The following is a 12,714-nucleotide window of genomic DNA, read 5'->3' as shown; positions in this document are numbered from 1 at the left end:
TTTAAGTAGACTTTTTTTGACAGGAACATATTGGTGATAGGCCCTTGAACTGTTGCGAGGTAACTGACAAAGTCCCTTCTCTTACTGGGTTTTCTACAATATCCATGGCACATTTTTATGGAGTAAAGGAAGAACTGAAATGAATAAATACCCTCCCTTCCCAGATAGCATCAAAACCTGTACATAAGTGATATTTCTAAATTTCTTCAAACCGCACTCAGTATAGTGTTGATTTAAGAAGAATGCAATTAAAAAACTGTACCTGTGAGGGTCCTTGGAGCTGGGTATGAATTTGTTACATTCTCTCTTGTAGAATACTCTTTCAATCCAGGATTTCTGAAACAGAGCAAAACATAGCCCGTGATCTGTTTGAATGAAATGAGAGCGCAGTATAGCTGCGATAAATTAGGTAGGCAAGATGTGCATACCTATATGCATCATTATCATGCTATTCATTAAAAAGACCAAGACGAGGGGCTGAAGACAGGGCTCAGTCAGTAAAGTGCTTGTTATGGAAACAAGATGCCCTGAGTCCAGATCCCTAACACTCAGCAGAAAAGCCATGGGAATGCACCGGTAATCCACGCTCTGGGAGGCAAGAAAAGAAGATCCCTGGGGCTTACTGAAAGCTTGTCTACCTGAGTTAGCAAAAGAGGAAGATACTAATGTCAATTTCTGTCTACCCATGCACAACCACATATGTGCGCACACGCGTACACACACACACACACACACACACACACACACACACACACACACAGCCAAAACCAACCAAACTGAAATAGGTTAAGCACTTAGCAGCATTGATAGTCAAATGGTCACACAAAACACAAAATTAATTCACGCAGAATCTCATCTTGAGTAACAAGATCTTAGTAAAGCTCTAACTCATGTTCCCTTATACCTGCTAAGGTCCATTTCCATGTCTTGTGCCATAATCCTACCACATGACTATGATGCTCTCAATACTCTAAACTTATCACTTATTAAATCCCAATGTGTCTAAAGTGTCAAAAGACAGGAAAGCATAGGAAAAGACAGTGTGATCTTGACAATTTCTTTAGATAGTCTGTGAGCACAGCTCCCCATTGGCAGCTCACTTCATGGAGCAAAACCTACATGGGGAACTGGATTCACTCTTCCTTCTAACAAAGTGCCTTCCATTCTACAAAATTCAAGTCATATCCAACCTCCTCTATAAAGTGCATTCAAAGTCTGGAACCAGAAGACGATGGGACTTCCATTGAACCCAACTACATATATGCTTCATATATATGAATCCAAGCAACATATATGCTTGGATTTGTCAAAGTATGAAAATATCTTTTGATTTATTTTATTTGTCTTAAGGTTATTTTTTAGTGTGTAAAAACGTTTGCCTGCAGATGTGTATATGCACCACATGTATGCTTAGCCACTGCAGGAAGACAAAAGATGGCATCAGATCCGTTAGAATTGGAGTTGTGAGCCACCGCGTGGGTTCTGAGAACTGCAGCCAAATCCTCTGAAAGACTGTCAAGCACCGTTACCACTGAGCCAACTCTCCAGCTTCTGCATACAAAATATTTTTATGCCATATAGCCTAAGACTAGACGTGTGGGTATAACTTTAGGCATCCATACAAACTATAACAGAATGGGAGGGACGTACTCTTATTCTAAGTGGACTTAGTCTGAGAGTTTACTACTGAGTACAGTAAAGATGACAGAGTCTAGATCTTAATCAGAAGAGAGACAGGAGCAGTTGGATCCTGTGCATATAGCAACTGCATCCATTTAAGGAAAACTTCCCAAACGAAGGCCAGAGTCACCTTAAGTCTGTCCACCCTCCTATCCCTTTCACACAGCCTATAACTGTTTTTATTATTAAGTAGCACTCAACAGATTGGGAAAACTGCTGAACATAGATATCTGGAAAAATCCAAAGTCACAGAATTTAAAATGAACTAAATGGAGATGAGCTCACGATGTTTATTACGACAATTATTTAGAACCCTTCAGCCAATCCCTACTAGAAACATTAACCTAGCTAGTGTACACACTTATTAAATATCTAATTTTTGCGAAGTATCAACAAAAGTGCTACAAAAGCATTAATATATCCTCAGAGAATTCCTCCTCACTCTGAATTTTGAAATGTATGAATGTATTAAATAATTGAAAACTACTTTGGACAGGCCTCCATTCTGAACACTGGGACTCCTGATAATAAGAAAAGTAGAAAGAAAGGGAGAAAGAACTAAATACTGACATAACACCTCATATGTACTATTGAAGACAGTTATAAACCAGCTCAATGCCATTCACTTAGTGCCCCCCGACTACTTCAGAAGCTGAAGTAGGAAGAGCAACTGGTTCCAAGAGTTTGAGACCAGACCGGGCAGCACAGCGAGATGCTCTCCCCAAATACAGGTACATTAATAAATAAACAAATAAGCGGCTGCAAAGATGGGCCCCAGTTTGGGAGTTTCTATAAACACACTAAGCAAGCTGAGCTCAGCCTGTTCCTTTTTTAAAATATTTATTTCTAGTTTTCATGCACGTGAGTGTTTTGCTTGCATGTATGTAAGTGCACTGCATGTGTGTCTGGTGCCTCCAGAGGCCAGAAGAGGGCCCTGGAACGGGAGTCATAGACAGTTGTGAGTAACCATTTGTGCTCTGGGATTCAAACTCAGATTCTCTGAGAGCAGCCAGTGCTCTTAACTGCTAAACCATCTCTCCGTCCCCTCAGCCTGTTCCTTTTAAGGACTAGATAACAGCTCTGTGATCAGACTTTCTGACCAAAGCACTCAATTTTCTCATAACTCTTTGCTCATGTGGAAAAAATAAAGACGATAGCCAAGGCTAGCTCATCTGGGTACATAGCTCAGTGGTAGTGTGTGCTTAGCATCTGGGTTCAATCCTAGCACAAAAAAGAAATAGTTGGAACAATACTCATCACAGAGCTATTGGGAACTTTGTTCCTTGAAAGCTTAGATTTCTTCCGAGGCCTTAGTGGGTCTCTAGAAACCTTGGCTATCATCATTAGATGTACCACAGGTTAAAGTAAGCTTTAGGTTGTTAGCAAATCAACTCCCATGTATTTTTGCTACAGAACAATGTGGGACCCTCTAACTCTCCCTCACAGGACTCCTCATAGTATGACATAATGGCCTTATAGGTCCATTTTCTCCCTTAACTCCAGGAGATGTAGACTGAGTACCAGTCATTTATGTTGCTCTCGGCTCCAACCCAAGAATTGTTGAGTAGACGACAACAAAATGGACGTATTCAAAATAGCCCTGCAGGTCCCGTTGCACAGAATCTTCCTTTCAAAGGTGTAACCAGGAAGCCTGTGATATAACAAAAACATAGAAACACTCTTCCTGTACTTCCTGTAGCTCAAAAGTACAGTGAAGTCCTCTAATGCTCAGGAAGCCAGGGCAAGGGAAGGAGAGTTCAAAGCCCGCCTGTGCCATAGCAAAGATAAGGAGCTGTAGCTGCCTCCGTAAATTGGGCTTTTTCTTTCTTTTTTTTTTCTTTCTTCCTTCCTTTCTTTCTTTCTTTCTTTCTTTCCTCCTTTCTTTCTCTTTCTTTCTTTCTTCCTTCCTTTCTTTCTTTCTTTCCTCCTTTCTTTCTTTCCTCCTTTCTTTCTCTTTCTTTCTTCCTTCCTTCCTTCCTTTCTTTCTTTCTTTCCTCCTTTCTTTCTCTTTCTTTCTTCCTTCCTTCCTTCCTTTCTTTCTTTCTTTCCTCCTTTCTTTCTTTCTTTCTTTCCTCCTTTCTTTCTCTTTCTTTCTTTCTTCCTTCCTTCCTTACTTTCTTTCTTTCTTTCTTTCTTTCTTTCATTTTACTTTGACCTCAATGGAAGAAAAGGCAGAGCAGAAGCAGTGTTGACCTGTTTCCTTCACCCTAAGGTAAAATTAACTTTTACATTCAATCTCAGGCCTGAGGTAAAAGTCGGGAAATACAAAGAATCATCCGGAGACTGGCCCTGCAACAGCCACCATCCATGAACAGACCTGGTTCGTGGTATTGCTTCTCTCTTTGCTGTGCTGGTGAATGAAATGCACACTGTCGCATGCCTGGCAAGGGCTCTAAGCACTGAGCCAGATGCTAGGGCTTGGAGTATTTTCAGAACACAGATTCTCTCTGGAGAATCTCTGAAAAGATAGTCTTAGAGGAATCCCTTCATCTTTAAACCCAGCTCATTTGTTTTAGTGTGCATGAAGTTAAGTGATTGGGGTAACAGGAAATGAAGGAATGGATCATTTCTTTTCTTCACAAATTTTTTTATACCTTCAAAAAGCTCCCAAAACCTCTCCAGTGTGGGTGACTTACTCCCACCTTGATCTCACCTGTTCTACACACACAGCACAGCCACAGCAGGTTTAGCTACACACCTGTTACCTTTCTTTGCTGACTTAATTATGACCTCCTTTAAAGGAAGACGCTATACGCCACAGATACAAGGCAGGAGCAGTGGGCTTGCCTAGCATGTGCAAGACCCTGCATTCCAGAACCTCCGAAAGAGGAGGGAATAGAGAGCACCATCTGGGCTACAGTACGGCATCAGTAGATAAAGAATTTACTTGCCATGCAACAACGAGGTCCGAAGTTCAAATCCCCAGGACCACATAGTGTGTGTGGTGGCCCATCTGTCCTCCCAGCATACTGTAGGCAGAGACAAGGAGTCCCAGGAACAGTCTATGTGGCTAGACTAACAGTATGAGTGTGCTCAGGGGTCAAGTGAAAGAGCCCAATATCAACTTCCAGCTGCGATATGCACAATCATACAGTACACACACACACACACACACACACACACACACACACACACACACACACGTGGTAGGGGAGGGGAGACAGGGAGACAGGGAGACAGGGAGACAGGGACCAGTCCTTGTGGATTCTAATTCAAGAGTCTGTTATCTTGGAAGTCACAATTTGTAGGAAACCAAAGAATGGTCCGAATGAAAAGCATAATAATTTCAGACCTCAGAGGGAAATTTGATGTTTTCTTTGTAGAATGTCTCCCTTAGAACAATTCCTTACATCAAATGAAGTGTCCCACAGATTAACCAACTGCTAGCTCAGGGAAGACAGGTCACTCTGGGAGAATTAGCTCTGGGAAGTGCTGTACACTTATTGTACGAACTCTGCAGGAATAGGATGCCTCATCTGACTCACTAAATAAAGGAGAAACAATCTCAGAAAATAAAACAGCATCCAAAACAAAATATCTAAGAATTTTGTTTCTGTCCCACTAATACTACTATGGAGTGTGTTGGTGGATTTTCCATTAAACATTCTTTCCAGGAGATAGGATTCAGTAATACATGCAGAAATAAAACATAGAAGTACCTTATTCTTTTCTCTCTCTTTTTTGACAGTAAAGCTGAGTCATTTTTATGTTAGTAATTTTCTGTAACAACCCTATAAAAGGGAATGTCAGCCAAATAACCCACGGACCACTAAAATGCATTTTTTGTCTGTGTAAATTAAAGGCATTAGGCAAAATCATGTAGAATTTCAGAATGAATTTCTAGACAAGATGAACTCATAGGTAAATAAACAATATATTTTTGTGCATGTCACATGGCCATGTAAGGGGTTAATGGCAATGGCTGTGACCTCCCACATATAATAAATTTGCAAACTGAAGTGATACCATGTCCCTTCCGGTCTCTTCCTACATTACTTAAAGCTCTCAAGCCCTCAAGATTTCAAAACTCCAGTTTTCAAGTATCACTGAGAGTTAATTTTTCCTCAGTAGTCACACACAGTTGTCCAGTCTCTTACAAGAATAAAAATGCAAATGTAAGACACTTAGAATCTCTGGGAGTGCTCAGTTGTTTTGATAAGAAAAAAATGAGGAAATAAAACCTTCTTTTATTAGTTTTTTTTACAAGTGTCCTCGGACAATTAAATATAGAGCTTTAGAAGGAATGCCAGGGTATCTGTTGTATAACAGTTCTAACCTCTTAAGACCTTCCAGGCAGATGCATAAAAGGCCCTCCCACTTCCAAGAAGCAAAGTACTTCCAAATGCATTGCCTATTAGCTCAAGACCAAGCTGAGGAGCCTACACACAACGGGAAAGTGACCGACCACTGAGCTGCACCCTGGTTCCTACAGATGGACTTTGTTTATGCCCCCAACAAACACATCAAACTACCCAAAATGTCAGTAAGGCTACACCCATGCCCATCATCTAGCCTAAGACACACTAGCTTAGACTGGGACTAGCTGACCATGTTACTTTTTGTATTGCTATGACAGATACCTGAAGAAGCAACCTCCAGATGAAAGGTTAGTTCTGACTCACAGTTTCCAAGGTGTCAGCCCACCATGGAGGGAAGGCAGGGAGAGCAGGAACACAGAGGTCCTAGCTATCCAGGTGGAACAGGAAACAGAGAAGTCAGGCTGAAGCCAGAGATGGATATGACCTTCAAGGTCCTCCCAAGGAACCCATTTTTGCTAGCTAAGTTATGTATCCTCAAACAGCTTCACTGCCATCAAAACAATGACCCCAATAGGATCCCCAGCATCACTGGAAACTAAATGTTCACGTGATCTGTAGAAGGGAGTTTTCTTTTTTTCTTTTTCTTTGTTTTTTTTAATTACATATATTTCTTTACTTACATTTCAAATGGTGTTCTTTCCCTGTTTCCTGTACATAAGCTCCCATTCCCACACACTCCCCCATATGGTTGTTCCCCCCATCCATCCCCCTTACCACCACCCCCGACATTCCCCTGCACTGGGGGTCCAACCTTGGCAGGACCAAGGGCTCCCCTTCCACTGGTGCCCCAACAAGGCTAGTCTCTGCTATATATGCAGTTGGAGCCATGATTCAGTCCATGTATAGTTTTTGGGTAGTAGTTTAGTCTCTGGAAGCTCTGGTTGGTTAGCATTGTTGTTCTTTTTTTTTTTTTTCTTTCCGGAGCTGGGGACCGAACCCAGGGCCTTGCGCTCGCTAGGCAAGAGCTCTACCGCTGAGCTAAATCCCCAACCCCAGCATTGTTGTTCTTATGGGGTTGCAAGCTCCTTCAGCTCTTTCAATCCTTCCTCTAATTCCCCCAAAGCGGGTCCTGTTCTCAGTTAAGTGGTTTGCTGCTAGCATTGACCTCTGTATTGGACATGCTCTGGATATGTCACTCAAGAGAGATCTATATCCGGTCCCTTTCAGCATGCATTTTTTAGCTTCATCAATCTTATCTAGTTTTGGTGGCTGTATATATATATATGGGCTACATGTGGAGCAGTCTCTGAATGGCCATTCCTTGAGTCGCTGCTCTAAACTTTGCTTCCATATCCACTCCTGTGAATATTTTTCCCCCTTTTCAGAAGGAGTAGGAGCATCCGCATTTTGGTCATCCTTCTTCTTGAGCTTCCTGTGGTCTGTAGATGGCATCTTGGGTAATTTGAGCTTTTGGGCTAATATCCACTTATCAATGAGTGCATACAAGTGTGTTTTTCTGGGATTGCATTACCTCACTCAGGATGATATTATCTAGTTCACTCCATTTGCATATGAATTTCATGAAGTCATTGTTTTTGATAGCTGAGTAGTACTCCATTGTGTAGATGTACCACATTTTTTTTAATCCATTCCTCTGTTGAAGGGCATCTGGGTTCTTTCCAGCTTCTGGCTATTATAAATAAGGCTGCTATGAACATAGTGGAGCATGTGTCTTTGTTGTATGTTGGAGCATCTTTTGGGTATATGCCCAGGAGAGGTATAGCTAGGTCCTCAGGTAGTGGAATGTCCAATATTCTGAGGAACCTCCAGACTAATTTCCAGAGTGGTTTTACCAGTCTGCAATCCCACCAACAATGGAGGAGTGTTCCTTTTTCTCCACATCCTCGCCAGCATCTGTTGTCACCTGAGTTTTTTATCTTAGCCATTCTCACTGGTGTGAGGTGGAATCTCAGGGTTCTTTTGATTTGCATTTCCCTGATGACTAAGGATGTTGAACATTTCCTTAGGTGCTTTTTGGCCAATCAATAATCCTCAGCTGAGAATGTTTTGTTTAGCTCTGTACCCTGTTTTTAATAGGGTTATTTGGCTTTCTGGTGTCTAACTTCTTGAGTTCTTTATATATTTTGGGTATTAGCCCTCTATCAGTTGTAGATTTGGTAAAGATCTTTTCCCAATCTATTGGTTTGTCCTAATGACAGTGTCTTTTACCTTACAAAAGCTTTGCAGTCTTATGAGGTCTCATTTATCGATTCTTGATCTTAGAGCATAAGACATTGGTGTTTTGTTTAGGAAATTTTCCCCAGTGCCCATATGTTCAAGATTCTTCTCCACTTTTTCTTCTATTAGTTTGAGTGTATCTGGTTTGATGTGGTCTTCATCCACTTGGACTTAAGCGTTGTACATGGTGATAAGAATGTATCAATTTGCATTCTTCTACATGCTGACCTCCAGTTGAACCAGCACCATTTGTTGAAAATGCTATCTTTCTTCCATTAGATGGTTTTAGCTCCTTTGTCAAAGATCAAGTGACCAAACCCCGTGGGAGAGAGACCTCACCGCCTGATCAGGTGGGCACTCCTGAGGCTGCAGAGCGGAGGAGACCACCAACACTGCCCACCCCTGCCCACGTCCCTGGCCCAAGAGGCAGCTGCGTAAGGCCTCTGGGTTCCCGTAGGGGAGGGCCCAGGAGCGGCAGGACCCCTGCGCCTGAGACACCGCCGGAACCAGAAGGAAACAGACCGGATAAACAGTTCTCTGCACCCAAATCCCGTGGGAGGGAGAGCTGAACCTTCAGAGAGGCAGACACGCCTGGGAGACCAGGGGAGGCTGCACTCTGTGCACGTCCAGACGCCAGAGGAAAACACCAAACACGATCTGGAACCCTGGTGTGTGGAGGCTCCCAGAAAGAGCGGCGCAGATCTTCCCGGTTGCTGCCACAGCGGAGAGGACTTGGGCAGTACCCCACAAGCAAACTTGAGCCTTGGAACCGCAGGTAGGACCAACTTTTCCCCTGCAAGAAACCTGCCTGGTGAACTCAGGACACACAGAGGCAAAATTCCTCTGGGACCGGGCACTTCCTGTGTTTACCGGAAGTCCCACACCCGCGGATCCCGGCCCACAGCAGCTCTCTGCTCCCAAACCCCGTGGGAGAGAGACCTCACCGCCTGATCAGGTGGGCACTCCTGAGGCTGCAGAGTGGAGGAGACCACCAACACTGCCCACCCCTGCCCACGTCCCTGGCCCAAGAGGCAGCTGCGTAAGGCCTCTGGGTTCCCGTAGGGGAGGGCCCAGGAGCGGCAGGACCCCTGCGCCTGAGACACCCCCGGAACCAGAAGGAAACAGACCGGATAAACAGTTTCTGCACCCAGATCCCGTGGGAGGGAGAGCTGAACATTCAGAGAGGCAGACACGCCTGGAAGACCAGGGGAGGCTGCACTCTGTGCACGTCCAGACGCCAGAGGAGAACACCAGGCGTCATCTGGAGCCCTGGTGTGCGGAGGCTCCCGGAAAGAGCGGCGCAGATCTTCCCGGTTGCTGCCACAGCGGAGAGGACCCCACGAGCAGTACCCTACGAGCAAACTTGAGCCTTGGATCCACAGGTGGGACCAACTTTTCCCCTGCAGGAAACCTGCCTGGTGAACTCAAGACACAGGCCCACAGGAACAGCTGAAGACCTGTAGAGAGGAAAAACTACACGCCCGAAAGCAGAACACTCTGTCCCCATAACTGGCTGAAAGAAAACAGGAAAACAGGTCTACAGCACTCCTGACACACAGGCTTATAGGACAGTCTAGCCACTGTCAGAAATAGCAGAACAAAGTAACACTAGAGATAATCTGATGGCGAGAGGCAAGCGCAGGAACCCAAGCAACAGAAACCAAGACTACATGGCATCATCGGAGCCCAATTCTCCCACCAAAACAAACACGGAATATCCAAACACACCAGAAAAGCAAGATCTAGTTTCAAAATCATATTTGATCAGGATGCTGGAGGACTTCAAGAAAGACATAAAGAGCTCCCTTAGAGAACAAGTAGAAGCCTACAGAGAGGAATCGCAAAAATCCCTGAAAGAATTCCAGGAAAACACAATCAAACAGTTGAAGGAATTAAAAATGGAAATAGAAGCAATCAAGAAAGAACACATGGAAACAACCCTGGACATAGAAAATCAGAAGAAAAGACAAGGAGCTGTAGATACAAGCTTCACCAACAGAATACAAGAGATGGAAGAGAGAATCTCAGGAGCAGAAGATTCCATAGAAATCATTGACTCAACTGTCAAAGATAATGTAAAGCAGAAAAAGCTACTGGTCCAAAACATACAGGAAATCCAGGACTCAATGAGAAGATCAAAACTAAGGATAATAGGTATAGAAGAGAGTGAAGACTCCCAGCTCAAAGGACCAGTAAATATCTTCAACAAAATCATAGAAGAAAACTTCCCTAACCTAAAAAAAGAGATACCCATAGGCATACAAGAAGCCTACAGAACTCCAAATAGATTGGACCAGAAAAGAAACACCTCCCGTCACATAATAGTCAAAACACCAAACGCACAAAATAAAGAAAGAATATTAAAAGCAGTAAGGGAAAAAGGTCAAGTAACATATAAAGGCAGACCTATCAGAATCACACCAGACTTTTCGCCAGAAACTATGAAGGCCAGAAGATCCTGGACAGATGTCATACAGACCCTAAGAGAACACAAATGCCAGCCCAGGTTACTGTATCCTGCAAAACTCTCAATTACCATAGATGGAGAAACCAAGATATTCTATGACAAAACCAAATTTACACAATATCTTTCTACAAATCCAGCACTACAAAGGATAATAAAGGGTAAAGCCCAACATAAGGAGGCAAGCTATACCCTAGAAGAAGCAAGAAACTAATCATCTTGGCAACAAAACGAAGAGAAGAAAAGCACACAAACATAACCTCTCGTCCAAATATGAATATAACAGGAAGCAATAATCACTATTCCTTAATATCTCTCAACATCAATGGCCTCAACTCCCCAATAAAAAGACATAGATTAACAAACTGGATACGCAACGAGGACCCTGCATTCTGCTGCCTACAGGAAACACACCTCAGAGACAAAGACAGACACTACCTCAGAGTGAAAGGCTGGAAAACAACTTTCCAAGCAAATGGTCAGAAGAAGCAAGCTGGAGTAGCCATTCTAATATCAAATAAAATCAATTTTCAATTAAAAGTCATCAAAAAAGATAAGGAAGGACACTTCATATTCATCAAAGGAAAAATCCACCAGGATGAACTCTCAATCCTCATCTTCGGTTGGTTTATATACAAGTGTGCAATTTCTAGGCTTGAAAGTAAAATGATGCTATCTGGTGCTGGATAGAGGAGCCTTATTTTTTATTATGGCAGCTTGCTATTTTTGTAACATGGTGATTTGGTTGAACACAATAAAGTACAGTAGTAACTGATCTCCCCTTCTTCCTGGATGAGTGAGGAGATGATTAAATGTTGATGTCAGCATCCTTGAGCATATTCAGATGAGCTTCTGCTTCTGTTGAAAAGGATGCTGTGTTTGATTGTGGTCCGAAGCTTTGAAGCACTACTTGGCATTTCCTTCCTTGGAGGTCTCACTGTTTAAAAATAACAGATTTGATAGCTTGTTGGTAAGGTGAGGTCCAGCTTGTCTCCACTAGGTCATCTTCATGTGAATCCGGTGGTTATACGGTTTTGTTCTAGGGATATTTCATTTTTTTAATAACAGTTTTAGCTGACATTCATGGAGAGAATGAATCCTTAGAACTGTGCCACTAGTGAAAGGAAATCCTGTCTAGAGTATGTTTCTTTACAAAGCTGTGTCACACCATCCTTTGGGCCCTCTGCTGGAAAAGTAGAATCAAGTCTCAAATAATGCCTTTTAAATTGTATCCTCTAGTATTATAGATGTAGGACAGTACTGTATCATACCTCTGTGGATGTAAAATAGCTTGTACCTGCTTTATGATACGTAGTAGTGACCGTGCTAGTAGTAGTGACAGAGCTGTTTTTAATGATGTTGCTCAGAATGTTTTCTTTCCAGATGATGATTGAGAAGCTAATTTAAAAAAAAAAAATGGTGCCAGGTACCACAAGAGTAACAGAACTGTGCTGTTTTCTCGGGTTTTGTTTTTTTACTTTTTTTTTTTTTTTAATGGAGTGTGCTGGATGTCTCTACAGTTTTGTTCAGATGACTGCAGAACCTGGAAAAGCTGTTGCTGCTGTTGATGCATAACACACTGCTATTATTGGTCTTTTTATATAAATATAAATATATATATACAGATATATAATTTGAATTTTTTGAAACTTTAGCTGTGCTGTCAACTTTGGAAAAAAGTATCCCCGTTTACTGTGTTGAGTTGGCACTGTACAGAAATTAACAGCCATATTGGTCTAGAAATGTTGAACTTAAGTTTTTTCCATTTGTACAGGGGTAACACACTGTATTAAATATGTAAGGTCTTACCAACGTGGGTTTGATTACAAAAACTAATAAAGTATTCTCTAAATTTAAAAAAAAAGAAAAAAAAAAAAGATCAAGTGACCATATGTGTGTGGGTTCATTTCTGGGTCTTCAATTCTGTTCCACTGATCTATTTGCCTGTCTCTGTGCCAATACCATACAGTTCTTATGACTATTGCTCTGTAATACTGCTTGAAGTCAGTTATAGGGAGTTTTACATTCAAAGCATCACACCTGCAAAATTATATGTCTAAAATGATTAACTAA

The 12,714-nt window shown here is 42.3% G+C and overlaps 1 protein-coding gene across 24 annotated transcripts in view; it reads right to left on the bottom strand.

Moving 5' to 3' along the window:
* Trpm6 (transient receptor potential cation channel, subfamily M, member 6) overlaps positions 1-12,714 on the bottom strand; it is a 163,928-nt gene that overhangs the window by 112,410 nt on the left and 38,804 nt on the right. For all 24 annotated transcript variants that reach the window (XR_015619880.1, XR_015619858.1, XR_015619881.1 and 21 more), the window contains 1 exon segment: positions 263-336. Coding sequence is in view for 14 of the 24 variants with exons in the window: in XM_087549827.1 (XP_087405953.1) it covers positions 263-336 (74 nt within the window). In the remaining 10 variants the exon portion in view is untranslated.

This window comes from Rattus norvegicus, chromosome 1 (genome assembly GCF_021556685.1).
Source record: "Rattus norvegicus strain SHRSP/BbbUtx chromosome 1, alternate assembly SHRSP_T2T, whole genome shotgun sequence".
Lineage (NCBI taxonomy): Eukaryota > Metazoa > Chordata > Mammalia > Rodentia > Muridae > Rattus > Rattus norvegicus.
The sequence above is the reverse complement of the archived record's forward strand: the minus strand, read 5'-3'. Positions and strand labels throughout refer to the sequence as shown.